This window comes from Mytilus californianus, unplaced genomic scaffold, assembly GCF_021869535.1.
Source record: "Mytilus californianus isolate M0D057914Y unplaced genomic scaffold, xbMytCali1.0.p SCAF_15, whole genome shotgun sequence".
NCBI classification, from domain to species: Eukaryota; Metazoa; Mollusca; class Bivalvia; order Mytilida; family Mytilidae; genus Mytilus; species Mytilus californianus.
The window spans coordinates 30,949,714-30,967,720 of NW_026262637.1; the positions used below are offsets into that span (position 1 = coordinate 30,949,714).

Here is an 18,007-nt window from a genome sequence, read left to right on the forward strand (position 1 = left end):
TGGACCAGGGGAAAGAAACATATTTACAATCTCACTAAATAATATCTAAAAACAAACTTTGCAATCCCGAACCCGTAACTAAAATAAGAAAATCATATTGATTTGTAAACACATAAATGCCACGTTATCTAAAGCCAAAGATATACCAAATTAATTTAATATAATCAAAATAATGACGAAATTAAACTAAAAAAAATATGAAAAGAGCAGAAGGTTGTTTTACATTATGGTTACAACTTGAGAGCGCAATTGATTTGCAATGCATTTCAAAGGAAAAGTGATTATCGGGTCAAGAGTCACAGATTCCCAAACAATCGCATAATTCCAATAAGTTATATTAGTACCCGACGCAGTGGGGTATTCAAAACTATATTTATACCATAAACAATTTATAAATACTGTCGTTAACTAATTCTGTTATTAGAAATGTCAGCGTTTTAAAACAAAAATATAAAAGTAAATGGTCGTGCGATAAAGGCTAGTTAGCCTACAATGCAGTCAGGCTGAAACGAAATCTTCCAATTCTAAATGGTTCCTTAGTTACTACAATGAATGAATTTTCCACACATTGTAAAAATGTGTATTTACTTTTCGGGTATTTCAAAATTAATGTCAGCTCGCCCTAGCGAACTCGCTTGATATTTTTGCTCACCGGGATGAAGTCAGAATAAAAAATGTCATTATTTCATATGTTTATTGCATTATTATTTTTTTGCGAGAGCCATTATATGGAGGTGGGGCGTGGGGGTGTCTTCATTTTTGTATATCTTAATTTTTTAGGCCATTTTCTCTATTCTTTTACGGGGCCTCGGTGGACGAGTGGTCTAAGTAGTCGGGAAAAAAGTAGTCGAACTACTGTATCACTAGCCTGTCAACACTGATATCCCGCACGGGGCAGGTGCACTCGACTCCAATCTTAATTGACCAGGATTGTCAGTTTTCCTGCTGAAGGTCGATGGTTTTCTCCGGGCACTCCGGCTTCCTCCACCAATAAAAAACTGACCGCCACGAAATAGCACAATAGTGTTGAAAGTGGCTTTAAACAACAATCAATCTATTCTTTATTTTTTGTCCAATTATTCTCTATGCTCTAGTCATGGTGTTGTCAGTTTATTTTCGACTTATGAGTTTGAATGTCCCTTTGGTATCTTTCGCCTCTTTTTTTCTTTATATTAAAGCATCCCATTATTCCCTATTCTTTATTTTTTTGCCTCTTTTTCACTATTCATTATTTTTTTTGTCCTTTATTCTCTACTTTTTTACCCCATTGTTCCCTATTCTGTAAACCACATCACGATCCTCTTATATTTACAAATTAGATGCTGAATATTACTGTGATTTTTTTAAGGTATTCAAAAGTCTATGATATCTCAATTTGGTTAATGCAAATATAAGTTCATTAAAGTCAGCTTCATGGTAACATATTCTAGCAAAACCGTACAAGTTGTATTTGCCATGGGATGCGAAAAGAGGAACTTCACCGTCCGAAATAAATGGGAAAATGTCAATGAGTGAGGACAAAGTTGAAATTTGTCTTTTGCCATATATTTTAATTAAAAGTCATATTAAACGAGTTTCTTGAAATTATAATGTTAAGGAAATTATTGAACCAATGCATGTATATATACTAAACTAAGTCCTCTATGCACGATTTTTTTCACATTTAATACGAAACACATAACATAAAATCGACAAAAAAAAATTTATTCAGTGAAAAATTTGCCTGCTAATTAACTTTTGTATTTTATTGCCGAAGATTGCCGAACGTGACCTAAATAAAAAATCAACACAAAATCATGGAGCACGTGAAAATGTATTTTCATGTATGGTTTAAAACATCGTTTAGTTTTGTTTTTCGTAAATTGTTTTGTTATAGATTAGGTCTTTAGTTTTCTCGTTTGAATTGTTTCTTATTTTCCATGTCGGAGCCTTTTATAGTTGATATCTTCGTCATTTGAACTCGGGTGGAAAGTTGTCTTAACGGCAAGCATACCACGTCTCCTTATTTTTATAGAGAAAAAATCAAATACACAAAAGAAAGGAAATGTGGTATCTTTGCATAAATTAAATCAACACTTTATAAATTTCATGCTTCCGAAGGGCTTGTCTGAATTTATCTTTCACCAGGAACGTTCAAAGCCGAATATTTGAAAGCAAAGGATGTGTAAGAACCGAAACCGTTGAAATGCTATATGACCAAAAGGGGCATAAAAATAATAGCCAAATCCATCTTAGGTCAATTTTGCCAGATTTGTAAATAAGCTTATAGTCATAAAAGATAAAAGGACAAGGATATGAACTACGTGTCACTGTACGGGGTTCAACATAGAGCAAACCCTAACCGTATGATAAGCTATAAAGGGTCCACAAAATCCCAAAAGTTAGACAATCCAAACGAGAAAAGCAATGTCTATTACTAAAATCAATAAAAGAATCAAAGCGCATGTGAGCACTAAAGCGTACAGTTTGCTTTATTTTTGAATGTGAAATTAAAATTTGACGTTGAATTGTATTTATCAATGAAACACATTAATGCAAGTTTCATATTTTGAATGGGAGTTATCTTCCCTTGTTCGTAATTGTACAAATATAAAAGATTCATACGTCATGCACAACTTATGTAATTAAAACAAAAATTCTTGACAAGTATGGTCATACAAATGCGCATAATTTTGTAACTTGAATGCCTGAGTATAATATATCATAAATTAACAAATAATAAATGCATGACATTGCCTGGATACGTTCTATAGACCGTTCACCTCACTGCCCCAAATTGTTTTAACTGTCAAAAGTAATGAAAAAAAACCTGGACGATTTAGAGATCAAGCCAGTAGCATACGAATTTTGATTGCATGTCATGCAATCTCTACCCCGAACAACCCAGACAGCAACCAATGACAACCACTGGTTTACAGACCCCTGGCTTGGGACAGGCACACTATCTATATCCGAGACCTATAATATTATAGTATCTGTCGATATGAAGTCTTATCCCATCTGGTGTTTACAGAGCACAATAGTGTATTGTTTGATAAACGGTGTTGATATCATAATCTAGTTCCTTTCTTTTGAAAATATCTAACAACAAATATTATACACCATCAACTATAAGGCTCTGGAATAACGCTAGTTTATCGATTTGTATAACATCCCAATTTAAAACCCAATTTAGTAATTTCTGTATGATTCATATGGACCGAGGAAACAAAGCTAAGTTACTGACTTCTGGCATATGAACAAGACGTTCATTTTGTATCAAGTAGCTCATTATATAATTATGCAGATGACAATACTATATCATATTCACATTATAATATAGAAACTGTTGAAAATACGTTAGAAAAAGAAAGCTTAGAGCTTATTAATTGGCTTAGTTTAAATCATATATGAAGGCCAGCCCCGACAAGTTTTAGGCAATTGGTAAGGAAACTGAAAATAGAAATATATCTTTTAATTTAGATGGCAATATCATACATGGAAAAAAGAAGTTGAACCACCTGGTGTAACTATTAATTACCAGCAGAAATTTGATGTTTGTATTTCTAATATTTGCAAAAAGGCATCTAGACAGTTGCATATACTGTAATGCATCGATAAACATTTAACGAAATTAGGTAGACTTACTATTCACTAATGATTTATAATGTTAAACTTTAATAACCAATTGTCTAATAGTGTGGCATTTTTGTGGTGATTGTTCTACCAGAAAAATAGAGAAAAAAATACAGGAACTTGCCTTTATATTTATTTATTTATAAAGATTATTGCAGCACATACCCAAATCAAAATTACCAAGTTTAAACATAAGTACAACATTCTGTGAGTATTGCCTGGCAATACATAGTCCCCTACCGGTTAAAAATTCATTGTACTGGAACAAAATGCTAACTTGATCTATAACTTGTCATGGTGTAAACTATATAACAAATATCAAGTCAATATCTTCAAGCATGACAAAAAAAAATTGTGAAAAATTGATTATTTGAGTGAATTTTTCTAAGTCCAAGGACCATAACTCTGCACGAAATCGTCAGACTGGAACAAAATTCGAACTTGATCTGTAACTTGTCATGATAAATGATAAAACTATACCAAACATCAAATCAATATCTTCAAGCATGACGAAAAAAAGTGAGGAAAACTGATTATTTAAGTGAATTTTCTAAGTCCAAGGACCATAACTCTGCACAAAATCATTAGACCGGAACAAAATTCGAACTTGATTTGTAACTTGTCAGGATAAAGCTATATACCAAACATCAAATCAATATCTCCAAGCATGACAAAAAAACAAGTGCGGAAAACTGATTATTTGAGTGAATTTTCTAAGTTCAAGGACCATAACTCTGCACAAAATCGTCAAACCGGAACAAAATTCGAACTTGATCTGTAACTTGTCCTGATTAAACAATACATCAAATATCAAATCAATATCTTTAAGCACGAAGAAAAAAAGTGTGGAAAACTGATTTGCCGGACTGATGAACAGACTGATGAACAGACAGACAGACAGACAGACAGACAGACAGACAGACGGAGTGCAAACCTAAAGTCCCCTTCGACTTCGTCGGTAGGGGACTTATAAAATACTATCCACATACGCATCTTCATTATATGTACAACTGTTCTAAAAAATAAATGTTGCACTTTTGAACCATAAGAGAAGTCCAACAGACAAACCATGTACCTTTTATGTAGACGAACGGACGGACTGACAGGGGTAAATTAATATGCCCTAAATATAAATAAATGGGGAATGTGTCAATGGGACACAGATGATGCCCCCGCTTGCATATAATGTTACAAAGGGACATAACTCAAGAACTGTAAAAGTGACGCTACCCAAATTCAAACTTGATCTGAGTTTTTTGGTAATAAGCATTGTTCATAAGTTTCATAACATTTAGTTGAGGCAAACTTAAGTTAGAGAACGGAAATGAAAAATTCAGCAATTTTCCCATTTGTAAAGGGGCATAACTCTAGAACGGTAAAAGTGACGCCACCAAAATTCAAACTTGATCTGTGTTTTGTGGTAATTAGCATTGTGCATAAGTTTCATAATGTTTGATTGAGGCAAACTAAAGTAAGAGAACAGAAACGAAAAGTTCAGCAATTTTTCCATTTGTAAAGGGCATAACTCTAGAACGGTAAAAGTGACGCCACCAAAATTTAAAATTGATCTGTGTTTTGTGGTAATAAGCATTGTGTATAAGTTTCATAACATTTGGTTGAGGCAAACTAAAGTCAGAGAACAGAGACGAATAAAATGCTCCGCTCGGCGCAGCTTGATACGACCGCAGAGGTCGAACCCTGAACAGTTGGGGCAAGTATGGACACAACATTCAAGCTTGATACAACACTGAATTTGGATTGTGATTAAATATTTGACACAGCATAGGTTTCTGACACAGAAAGAATGTGGTCTAAGAACTTAAATTTTTTTAATTTACCTATTCAAACCATATCATTATTATTTGCTTTTATATATAAATCAGAAATAACCAATTTAAAATGGAAAATTTTAAAGAAAAAAAAGGGGGAAAAAATCCCCCCCCCCCCAATTTTCTGAACCCCCTTATGATTCATCACCCCCAAACTCAATCCCAGCCTTCCCTTTGTGGTATGTTACCTTGCAGTACAATTTCAGAGAGATCCATACACTTGAACACAATAAATTGTCTGGAAACTAGAAAAATGCTTGTTTTTTGGCCCCTTTTTGGCCTCAAATTCCTAAACATTTAGGGCAATTACCCCCAAACTCAAACCCAGCTTTCCCTTTGTGATATGGAACCTTGTGGTACAATTTCATAAAGATCCATACACTTACACACAAGTTAATGTCCGGAAACTAGAAAAATGATTGTTTTTTGCCCCTTTTTTGCCCTTAATTCCTATAATTTTGAGGCAATTACCCCCAACATCAATCCCAGCCTTCCCTTTGTGGTATGGTACCTTGTAGTACAATTTCAGAGAGTTCCATACACTTGACCACAAGTTATTGTCTGGAAACGAGAAAAATGCTTATTTTTGGCCCTTTTTTGGCCTCTTATTCCTAAACGTTTTGGGCAATCACCCCCAAACTCAATTTCAGCTTTCCCTTTGAAATATGGAACCTTGTAGTACAATTTCATAAAGATCCATACACTTACACACAAGTTATTGTCCTGGAACTAGAAAAATGCTTGTTTTTTGCCCCTTTTTGGCCCCTAATTCCTAAAATTTTAAGGCATTTCCCCCCAAAAATCAATCCCAGCCTTCCCTTTGTGGTATGGTACCTTGTAGTACAATTTCAGAAAGATCCATACACTTGAACACAAGTTATTCTCTGGAAACTAGAAAATTGCTTATTTTTGGCCCTTTTTTGGCCCCTTATTTTTAAACGTTTTGGGCAATTACCCCTAAACTCAATTCCAGCTTTCCCTTTGTGATATGGAACCTTGTAGTACAATTTCAGAAAGATCCATACACTAACACACAAGTTATTGTCATGAAACTAGAAAAATGCTTGTTTTTTGCCCCTTTTTTGGCCCCTAATTCCTAAAATTTTGAGGCAATTATCCCCAAAATCAAACCAAGCATTCCCTTTGTGATATGGAACCTTGTGGTACAATGTCAGAGAGATCCATACGCTAACACACAATTTATGTCTGGAAGTTACAAAAATGCTTATTTTTGGCCCCTAATTCCTTGACTGTTGGTTCCATAACCCCCAAAATCAATCCCAACCTTTCTTCTGTGGCATTGAACCTTATGGCCAAATATCATAGAGATCTATTCACTTAAACTAAAGTTAGAGTGCGAAAACCAATGTGTCTTCGGACGACGACGCCAACGTCATACCAATATACGACCACAAAATTTTTTTGCGGTCGTATAAAAATTCAGCAATTTTCCCATTTGTAAAGGGGCATAACTCTAGAACGGTAAAAGTGACGCCACCAAAATTCAAACTTGATCTGTGTTTTGTGGTAATAAGCATTGTGTATAAGTTTCATAACATTTGGTTGAGGCAAACTAAAGAATTAGAGAACGGAAACCAATTTTGGGACGTACATATGTACGGACGGAAAAGGGTAAAACTTAATGCCCCCTCCGCTACGGCGGGGGCATAAAAATAAAATTTTAATTTTGAACTAGGCATATGTTATGACAAAACGCTACAAGAAAAAGGTAAAAAAAGATGCATATTTTTTCGTTGATGCGTATTCCTGAGTTTTCTGTTTCATGTAGAATAACCAAAGTCCTGCTTCCATTTATTACTTGCGCATATTACACAAATCAATACTTAAATAAAAAAAAAGACAGAGTTCCAATGTCCCCCGCGTTGCACATATTTTATCTGGCCATTAGTAGCAAAAACTAAAAATTTCTTTAATTTTTTTAAAAATATTTTAGAGAAATGAAGGCTTCAGAGCAAATGCAATGCAATTTCAGATATAATTAATATTTCAAAGGAGCATAACTCTATTTTGATAAAAGTCTGGCAAAAATGGTACTTGTGAGAGTGCTTACAATACAATTTTCCATATAGTTAATATTCCCAAGGGCATTACTTTTAAAAATAATTGATCGGCACTGATTTCGAACTTGTCCGAGTCATTGCTGATTTAAACCTTTGATATAAGTTTCATAAAAATCTGGCAAGAATTGTACAAATGAGAGTGCTAACAATGCAGTTTTCTATATAATTAATATTTCAAAGGGGAATTTCTCTTTTAAAAATTGTTAATCGCCACTGATTTACGAACTTGTCCGAGACAATGCCGATATAAACCTATTATATAAGTTTTATTAAAATCTGGCAAGAACTGTACACGTGAGAGCACTAACAAGACGGGAAGGACAGACGTACGGATGGCCGGTATTTCCATGTCCCCCAGCAACGCGGGAGACAATAATCAACACAATAAATACTATTCTTACTGGTGCAGTCTCTATTCTACTTCAATATGAATTTTTTTAAGTTTCTTTTATTTTATAAAAACATACATATATATAATAATAAAGGTTACAACAGTACTTTATCACAAATTCTAAAAAACAAAATGTATTCAAACATTAAGTTGGTCAAAAGTGTTAAAAAAAAGGCGTAGAGACCTCGTCCCTGAATTATGATCAATCATTTTGTGTAATAGTGCATTCGCGCCAGTCCACGGTTAAGACTGTTATCACGTGTTTCGGATCACTTCCAGTTTCCGAAAGTCAGTGATAACGAGGAGAAGTAACAATAACTTATAGCAACAAAAAGAACTGTAACAGATATGAAGAGAATAGGATGGTCAATGAACGAGTCTAACAGATAACCACACACACTTCTTTGATCTAGAACAATTCGTACATCCGGGGATAACAATTTAGAGAGAAAAAGAAGATGGCTGCTCGTATATTCTCCATCAACGTCATTCTTCCATCGAGCATAACAAGATGCTGAATCGATTCCAAGGAATTCTAAAAATTCGTCCTCACGTTCTAGAATTTTAGCATCTTTCCAGTCAACTAAGTCCGTCTTCGTCAATATTCCAAAAATAGGGATATCTGAAAAAGAGTAAAATACTGTATGTATTACTGAAAATGTTATTACTTTTATTTTGAGACATTATATTTTGCAGAGTTGGTTACCTTAGACAACTTTGCCTAACCGTAAAATGCACAAATATACATTTCAATTGATATTTTATAGTGTGTCTTTCTATATTGTTTCAGGTAAGGGTGAAGGTTGGTACCTATTAAAACGTTTAAACCCGCTGCATTTGTTTGCACCTGTCCTAAGTCAGGAACCTGATATTCAGTGGTTGTCGTTTGTTGATGTGGTTCATAAGTGTTTCTCGTTTTTTTTATATAGATTAGACCTGTTTTTTCATGTTTGAATTGTTTTACACTAGTAATTTTTGGGGCCCTTTATAGCTTGCTGTTCGGTGTGAGCCAAGGCTCCGTGTTGAGGACCGTACTTTGACCTATAATGGTTTACTTTCACAAATTGTGACTTGGATGGAGAGTTGTCTCATTGGCACTCATACCACATCTTCTTGTATCTATAAACAAAACTTAGTTTAACAACTTGTACAATTCTTGGTTTCTATATATATTGTAAATGAAAATAACACTTTATAAATGTGTTGTGTCTGAAGCTCTTTTCCTGATTTACTTTCCATCATACCCCCAAAGAATTGAAATCCAAGGATTCACATGATGAGCTGTCTGATCAAACGGGGCATAAAAAGAACAAATAAATTGCTTCGCCGAGCGCAGCTGGATACGACCGCAGAGGTCCAACCCTGAACAGTTTGGACAAAAATGGACACAATATTCGCGCTTGATACAGGTCTGAATTTGGATTGTAATTTTGGCCCTTTTTTCAAAAAAAAAAAATTTGAAGGATTTTCTTTTTGATTTCTGAAATATTGAGGAGAAAAATTTGTCCCCCACCCCCACCACCATTTTTTTTACCCCCCCCCCCTTTTTTTCCCAAAACAATTCTTTCCCTCAGTCATGGTCATAATTTCAATTCAAATTTCCAATGGAGTTTGCAACCATAATAACCCATTTAAATACATCATAAAAGTCTTAAAATAAAAAATGACAGCTAAAATTAATTTACCTTAATCAGCATTTTTAAAATTATTAAAATAGTAACTTCTAAAAATGAATTGACAGCTAATCACCTCAAGGCAATACAAATATTCTTTATACATAATTTAAAAGCAGGGTAAGGGATTTAATTCAAAGTTGTGTTTGAATGACCTCCCTTACACTGTAATTTGTACTTATGTAATTGTCCATTAATGTTTTTTCTTACTCTTTTGCCCCTAATTCCTAAACGGTTTGAGCCATAATCCCCCCCCCCCAATGCCAGTCCTAACCATCCCTTTGTAGTATGGAAACTGGTGGTATAATTTCAGAGAGATCCATACACTGTTCCTCAAGTTATTGTCATGAAACTAGAAAAATGCTTATTTGGGTCCCTTTTTGGCCCCCCCCCTTAATTCCTAAACTGTTGGGACCATAACCCCCAAAATCAATCCCAGCCTTCCTTTTGTGGTTATAAACCTTATGTTTAAATTTCATAGATTTCTATTTACTAATACTAAAGTAATTGTCCGGAAACCAAATGTCTTCGGACGACGACGACGACGACGTGATACCAATATACGACCACAAAATTTTTTTGCGGTCGTATAAAAAATCCATTTAAGGTCAACTTTGCCTGAGGAAGTTCAAAACCTAAGACTTTTAATAATTTCTCAATTATCTCATTAAATAACTATAATGAAACACAGAAATAACAAGCATTCTGAGAGTATTGCATGGCAATAAATAGTCCCCTACCGGGTAAAAAATCATTATACTGGAACAAAATGCTTACTTGTTCTATAACTTGTCATGGTGTAAACAAAAAGAAAATATCAAGTCAATATCTTCAAGCATGACTAAAAACAGTGTAGAAAACTGATTATATGAGTGAATTTTTCAAGTCCAAGGACCATAACTCTGCACAAAATTATCAAACCGAAACCAAAATTTGAACTTGATCTGTAACTTGTCATGATAAAACTATATACCAATTATCAATCAATATCTTCAAGCATGATGAAAAAAATGTGTGGAAAACACTCTAACATTAGATGTGATTAATAGTTCTCTAAAATTATATATGATGTAATACAATGTATATTTATTTTCAAGTTATAATCAAATATAATTAATAGTTCCAAATATTTCTTCTTTCATTTGTCACAAACTAATATAGATTTGTAACTTATCTATAAAATGTCAACAACTTTCATCTATACACAATGTAATGTATTGAAATATAATTATACCTTAATAAAAACAGATTATTATCTAATTAAAAGATTTCACTTCATATTTTTTTATGTACATGTATATAGCATTCAGAAAATTAGTTTATACAAAATAAAAAACACTTCAAACAATTAACCAAAGAATGTCTTTAAAAAAATGAGTTATCTCACTTTGTACAGAAATATGGTTTAACATACAAAATGTAGTACTCTAACATTAGATATGGACCATGATAACTCTGGACTAAATCATCAGACCGGAACAAAATTCGAACTTGATCTATAACTTGTCATGATAAAACTATATACCAAATATCAAATCAATATCTTCAAGAACGAAGAAAAAAAGTGTGGAAAGCTGATTTGCCGGACTGACGGATGGACAGACGGACGGACAGACGGACGGAGTGCAAACCTAAAGTCCCCTTCGACTTCGTCGGTAGGGGACTAAAAATTATCATAAGCGTAGTTTTTATCATGTCTATATTTGTTGTTTATGAGATGTTCAAGTTAATCGACGACTTAACTTAAAATATACAACTTACATCTTGGGTTCATGTTTCTTCTACTTCCATCAGGCTGTGCCACATTTTTCACAGATTGAATCAAGTGTTTCGGTATAGGTTCATCAGCGCTGGCAACAAACAGTATTTTATGAATTTTTCGACTATTCATCGAAAATGGAAAATCTCTTTTCATTTGCCACCATGACCATTGCGCATTCTGAATGTCCTGTAAGGCCGGGATAGAAGTTTGGTCAGGTATTCTTCCTGTGATTATCATTTCTAACAATTCCTGTTGATCTTTGGTGCACGTGTCTGCTAAACCAGTCATATCAACCAAATGAGGAAAAGCTTTTGGGACAGTCATATCTTTCTGTTTTGCACCGTCGATACCGCATTTGTTGTACCTAATAATGGCACATTGATAAACGTTAATATACAATACTTGGATACAGACGTCTAGAAATCAAATAGACATCGTGTGAATCATTTGTAAGACTGGCAATACATTACAAAAATTCTTCTGTTTATGTATCATTATAATATTGTATGTACTTTATGAATATGTTATTATTATTTTGAGGACTCTCAGGAATATTATTTTTAACTAATGGGATTATCCTCTTGAAATAAAGATTATTTATTTATTTATCATATCATAATATTTATCAATAAAATGCTTCGCCGTGCGCAGCCTGATACGACAGCATAAGTCGAACCATGAACAGTTGGGGCAAGTTTGGACACAATATTCAAGCTTGATACTGTCTGAATTTGGATTGTGATCCAATTTTTTACATAATATATAATATAGGTTTCTGACACAAAATAAATGTGGTCAAAGATCTTAATAAAATGCTTCGCTGAGCGCAGCCTGATACGACCACAGAGGTCGAACCCTGAACAGTTGGGGCAAATTTGGAAACAATATTCAAGCTTGATACTGTCTGAAAATGGATTGTAATCAAATTTTTGATATAGTATAGGTGTCTGACACAAAATAAATGAGGTCAAAGATCTTAAAAATCTATTGAAATTTGAAAAAATTTGAAAAACAAATATGAACCCCTTAAAAAAATTGGAAAAAAAAAAACCCCACCCTAAACTTTTTGACCACCAAACTCAATCCCAGCCTTCCCTTTGTAGTATGGAACCTTGTAGTACAATTTTAGAGAGATCCATACACTTAAACACAAGATATTGTCTGGAAACTAGAATATGCTTGTTTCTGGCCCCTTTTTTGCCCCAGATTCCTGCATTTTTGGGGCAATTACCCCCAAACTCAATCCCAGCCTTCCCTTTGTGATATGAAACCTTGTGGTACAATGTCAGAGAGATCCATACACTTACACACAAGTTATTGTCTGGAAACTACAAAAATGCTTGTTTTTGGCCCCTAATTCCTAAACTGTTGGTACCATTACCCCCAAAATCAATCCCAACCTTCCTTTTGTGGTACTGAACCTTCTTGTAAAATTTCATAGAAATCCATACACTTAAACTAAAGTTATTGACGGGAAACCAAATGTGTCTTCGGACGACGACGCAGACGGCGACGACTTCATAGCATTGTACGAACCCAAAAAAATTTTGCGGTCGTATAAAAATTTTAAATGGGACATTCAATTTACCTAGTATGGTCTGATATCCAAAATTTAACAACATGGTTAGATTCAGCATATAAAAATAAACTGCTTCGCTGTGCGGAGCTGGATACGCCCGCAGAGGTCCAACCCTGAACAGTTGGGGCAAAAATGGACACATTCTAAAGGGAGCTTACATCAACAGATATAAACAATTCACCAAAGTTTCATGAGAACTGCTGAAAGCATTTTTTAGTTTTTGTCCGAAAACTGGAAACCCCTCCCCTTTTTTTATGAATAAAACCCTTTAACTCGGAAACGTAAAATCTAAGATTTATAAAAATCGAAAGGGAGCTCTTGTCAATAGATATAAACAATTCACCAAAATTCCTTGCAAGTTGGTGAAAGCATTCTTGAGTTATTGTCGGAAAACTGGAAAATCCCCCCTTTTTTAATGAATAAAACCCCAAAACTCGGAAACGGTAAATCTGAAGTTTATAAAAAACAAAAGGGAGCTCACGTCAATAGATATAAACAATTCACCAAAGTTTCATGCATATTGGTTAAAGCTTTTTTGAGTTAATGTCCGACATGTGGACGACGGACGGACGGACGGACGGACAGACGGACGGACAGACAGACGGTCAAAGGTATACCATAATACATCCCGTAAACGGACGTATAAAAACACCAAAAATTTAATTTTAGTTGAAATCAAACAAAGTTTAATTTTGGACCCTTCAAACCTTAATATGGACTGATTTGAAAACAGGGCCTAAAATAAAAAATCTAAATGCACAATAAGATTCAGAATATCATAGAGCCGCAATAATTCAGTTTTTGATGAAATCAAACAAAGTTTAATTTTGGACCCTTAGGACCTCAATGTAGACCAATTTAAAAATGGGGCCCAATATCCAAAATAGTAATACAAGGTTAGAACCCCCAAAAATTAAAGACTTTAAATGAATCCCATTGAAATTGGTTGTATGATTTGTATGTATTTTCAATTGAAGATTTCTTGCTATTGCGCAATACTGTGCTGTTGCACAATACTTAGTTAATCTGTTATATATAATAATTTACACACCCTGTTTTGTGTGAATCTTCTGCCATATCAGTAATTTTTGCTCTTATATATAAATCAGAAATAATCAATGTAAAAATGGAAAATTTTGGGGAAAAAAAAAAAAATTATGAAAAAAAATCCCCCCAAAAAATGTGTCTCCCCATAAAGAAATTTTGAAAAATTTTGAAGAAAAAAAATATGAACCTCCAAAAATAAATTTAAACAAAAATCCCCCACAAACTTTTTGTATCCCCCCCCCCCCCCCAATTATTTTGAAGATTATTTTCTTTTCAGGTAAAAATGTACAATTTCAGAGAGTTCCATAAACTTTAACACAAGTTATTGTCCGGAAACTAGAAAAATGCTTGTTTTGGACCCTTTTTGGACCCTAATTCCGAAACTGTTGGTACCATAACCCCCAAAATCAATCCCAACCTTCCTTTTGTAGTATTGAACCTTCCGGTAAAATTTCATAGAGATCTAAACTAAAGTTATTGTCCGGAAACCAAATGTGTCTTCAGACGACGCTGACGCCGCCGACGACGACGTGATACCAATATACGGTCGTATAAAAATATCACAATGCCTTACTTTGTACTTGAAACCTGGGAGGCTGTGACCACTATATATATGTATTAGTCCAGGGCAGGGTTCAAGCTCTTCCGAAATATTTGAGATAACAGTGTCTACAAGTTCTGAAAATATTGGACATTGCGTTCGTTGTTCGGGATAGTTATAATAAAGAAGAACCGCCTCTTTTGTATCTCCAAACAGAGACATATCATTGAAGAAGAAGGTCTATGTATTTGTTAGGTATACGAAACCATTGCCTTTCACAACAGACAATAATCTAATAGGACATGGTGTTCTTTGCCCATTGAATCGCACGAAGGATTGAATAATGATCAAATGTAACTCCTAAATTGACTGAAAGATTGCATCATGATGATCAATGTTACTATCGGCTACATGAGCGGCATTTGCCATCTTCTTTCTTCTAACTGAATTTGCAGAAGTAAGAAGAAAAGACTTCTTGCAAGAGAATAGAAACGTTCTTATTTTGAAAACGATTAATACATGGATGACATTTATATCATCAAAGTAGGTTTATATATTGATAGTAGAGCTCTACATATTGTACAAACACCTGAATATTGTTGAAGACTGTGCGTTGCCCTCTTAATGACTTTTGGTTATTTCTATCGTTGGGTAACTGTCTTACTGACGTTTACCCCACGTATCCTTTTATTCATATTTAAAACGATAATACCTCTGCATATTTATTTTGAAAATCAGAGGTAAACCAGCAGAATAGGCATTCAAATTTGTTTTTATTGAAGGGAACAGTTGAACTGGAACAACGTCAACAGATCCGACTAAAAATCATTCATATTTCCTTACCAAATCAAATGTGTCGTTGTTCTTCTCCGTCCATCTTTATGCATATGTGTACCCTTGCTCCCAGTGGGAGCTTTGTACGATTTTTCACCCGACAAGGTTGCTGTAATTGTATTGATTGTAGCAGATTTACCAGCACCTATCGTACCAATGAGCAATATATTTTCCTGTCGTCCTGTTCTCTTGTAGCATTCAAATATTTTTCTCTGCGATGGTATTATAAGCTGATCTCGTTTCTTCATTTCTGTTGAGTAAATGAAATCAGTTCCAATTATACGAGACACGTTAACACGATGTAAGATAATTGTATTTTTAATCAGATTTGTTGCTTATTCTTTCATTTAAGAATATATGATATAACATTAGTTATCATTTACTAGAACAGATATATCATTTTTCTCATGTTTGTGGAATTTACTGGAAAAGACGGTATATTATTGGATATGGTTGGGAATTTTGTCTTGCACAAGCAGAGAATCGGCTATAACTTCCCTTTTTCAACCGGAGATAACTGCTTACTTATTTATTTCACATAGGCAAACCGATGCTCCTTTTTTATCATAGGTTTTACTACCGAATGGGTGAAGTATAGGTTACCATATTTCTAGACCCCACTGAGTCAACCATTGGTATACATGCTTAATAGGGGGTTAGCGTGAATTGTAGATTGTACGGTTCACCTGGCTGTCTTTCCGATAAACATTTATTTTTATTTAGTATATGTTAATTAAACGATTTACCGTTCTGTTTGGCGATTCAAAGAGGACAAAGCTAACACTGGAAAACTGTATATGTTTACACAGATATATAATATATAGTCCCTGCTTTCGAAGAGACCTGGTTACAGACACATAAGAAATGTCTGTGCATCCTTCTATTGAATGTCATTTCCAGTATTTACAGGTAAAATTCAAGACACATAATCCCCAAGTCACACGCTACTCTGTTGACAAAAACACCATAGATTTGATTTTCTATGCAAGTTGTGTTTACCTTCAGTAATCAAATTAATTAGAACCAGACCGTTATACAACACAAAGAGTCCATGATAGATTCTTTTAGCATAAAGACATTTGTGTCCAACGGTGTTTCACAGTTTCTTTGTAACAAATTGAGACATTACTTTATTAGTCCTTAAAACAATCCAAATACATTGTATACAAACATAACAAGTACTTCATATATAATAGTTTATAAAAAAATATCCATATCTTATTAAAACAAGTTGGTAGAAAATGAAAAGTCAAATCTTTTAGCCAAATGATTTCCTACAATTAATTAAGCTTACTCAGCACTTTAACATATAAAACCAATGGTTATGATCATATATGATCACAAATTAAGGCTTCCAAATCAATTAAAGGAAATTTGATTAACGTGTTTTAGTGCAAAATGTTACTCAATGAATGTAAAACTAAATACCTTTATGGACTTATGTATATTCTTCTTCTCTGTTTTAAGAAATGTTGTTCCTTGTGGCAAATTTCTTGTCTTTACATTTATACAAAAAGATCAATGTCAGTTACTCCCCCTGTGTTTGTTGTGAAATAATAAATTACGGCTAAACTTGTTTCGATTAAAGAGGTGTAATAACTGTATTGACAGTTAAAATAAACGCTTCGCATTATAAAGAATTAGCTGATAGCAGGGACGTTTATATGTCTTTTCTTACACTGAATACTTTAATTCTATAAACAAAGAATAAAAAAGATTATATGAATGGGATATATCATTTTAGTAAATGATAAGATATTCTGCTATTGCTCTCGTTTAAATCAAATACGCCCTTTCATCATAGTTTTTGGAATAACCTGAACTATTTATAGAAATGATTGCCAAACACATGTAGCTAATCTGTTGTCAGCCTTACAAGATTTTGCGAGGTAGACGAAATTGACCTTAAAGAGATCGTGTTAAATTTTGATGTCCAAAAATAGGTAGATCGGACATATTTTGACTTAATTTAATGACTATTTTTGTTTGGGATTAATTGTAATTATAACATTATAATGAGACTGAAAAAGTTTTTTTTTTGTTAAGATAAGCAAACGCGTAGCCGTGCGTAATTTAAAAATGTATTTCGGCATTTGAATTTCTCTTCGAAAAATGACATGTTTAACGGAATAAAACGTCACATTTGTAAATTTTTCTCTTATTACTCGGGAATAGGTTATTAAAAAATAATTTAGCTACTCTATATGTGGAAAATTTCGTAAAATTATAAGAAGTGGCCATTCTTACCTTTCATACCTTTAATTTCATTGATAAAAAAATAATATGGACCCGTGCAGTGTCCGGTTTGAAAGTCATTTAAGTTACTGTACACGTGTGTGTACATGTAAAAAGAAATTCATTTTTAAGAAAACAATTTTTTCAAATACATTTTGTAGTACATTTTCAGCTTAATGAATTAAAAAAATGAATAAATAAATATGGCACCGACTACACCGTTACTTTCATGCACGTCCTGATTTAATCAATTAACTTTTATGAAAAAAATAAACAGTTTGAAGGTAAACTTAAATAACTTAATCCAATCAAAATGCGTAAGATTCAATAACAATGACCGGTCCACATCATAATAAGTAAGAGGGGTAAACTGGGTAGGGAGAAAATGACAGATATTTTAAGTTCAGTTTTTGAAATAAC

General features: G+C 33.7%; 1 protein-coding gene and 1 long non-coding RNA gene across 2 annotated transcripts; both read right to left on the reverse strand.

Annotated features, from left to right (window-relative positions):
- Positions 1-5,621: 5,621 nt before the first annotated feature.
- LOC127725868 (uncharacterized) lies at positions 5,622-7,024 on the reverse strand. Its single transcript, XR_007993241.1, has 2 exons — positions 6,117-7,024; positions 5,622-5,794 (listed from the first exon to the last, which is right to left on the reverse strand). It is a non-coding gene; the product is annotated as an uncharacterized LOC127725868 (long non-coding RNA).
- A 164-nt stretch (positions 7,025-7,188) lies between these two features.
- LOC127725866 (uncharacterized) lies at positions 7,189-16,897 on the reverse strand. The gene is made up of 4 exons (XM_052233202.1): positions 16,781-16,897; positions 15,362-15,602; positions 11,351-11,715; positions 7,189-8,538 (listed from the first exon to the last, which is right to left on the reverse strand). The coding sequence occupies exons 2-4, from the start codon at positions 15,598-15,600 to the stop codon at positions 8,186-8,188; spliced, it is 957 nt and encodes a 318-aa protein (XP_052089162.1). The 5' UTR covers positions 15,601-15,602; positions 16,781-16,897; the 3' UTR covers positions 7,189-8,185.
- Positions 16,898-18,007: the final 1,110 nt, after the last annotated feature.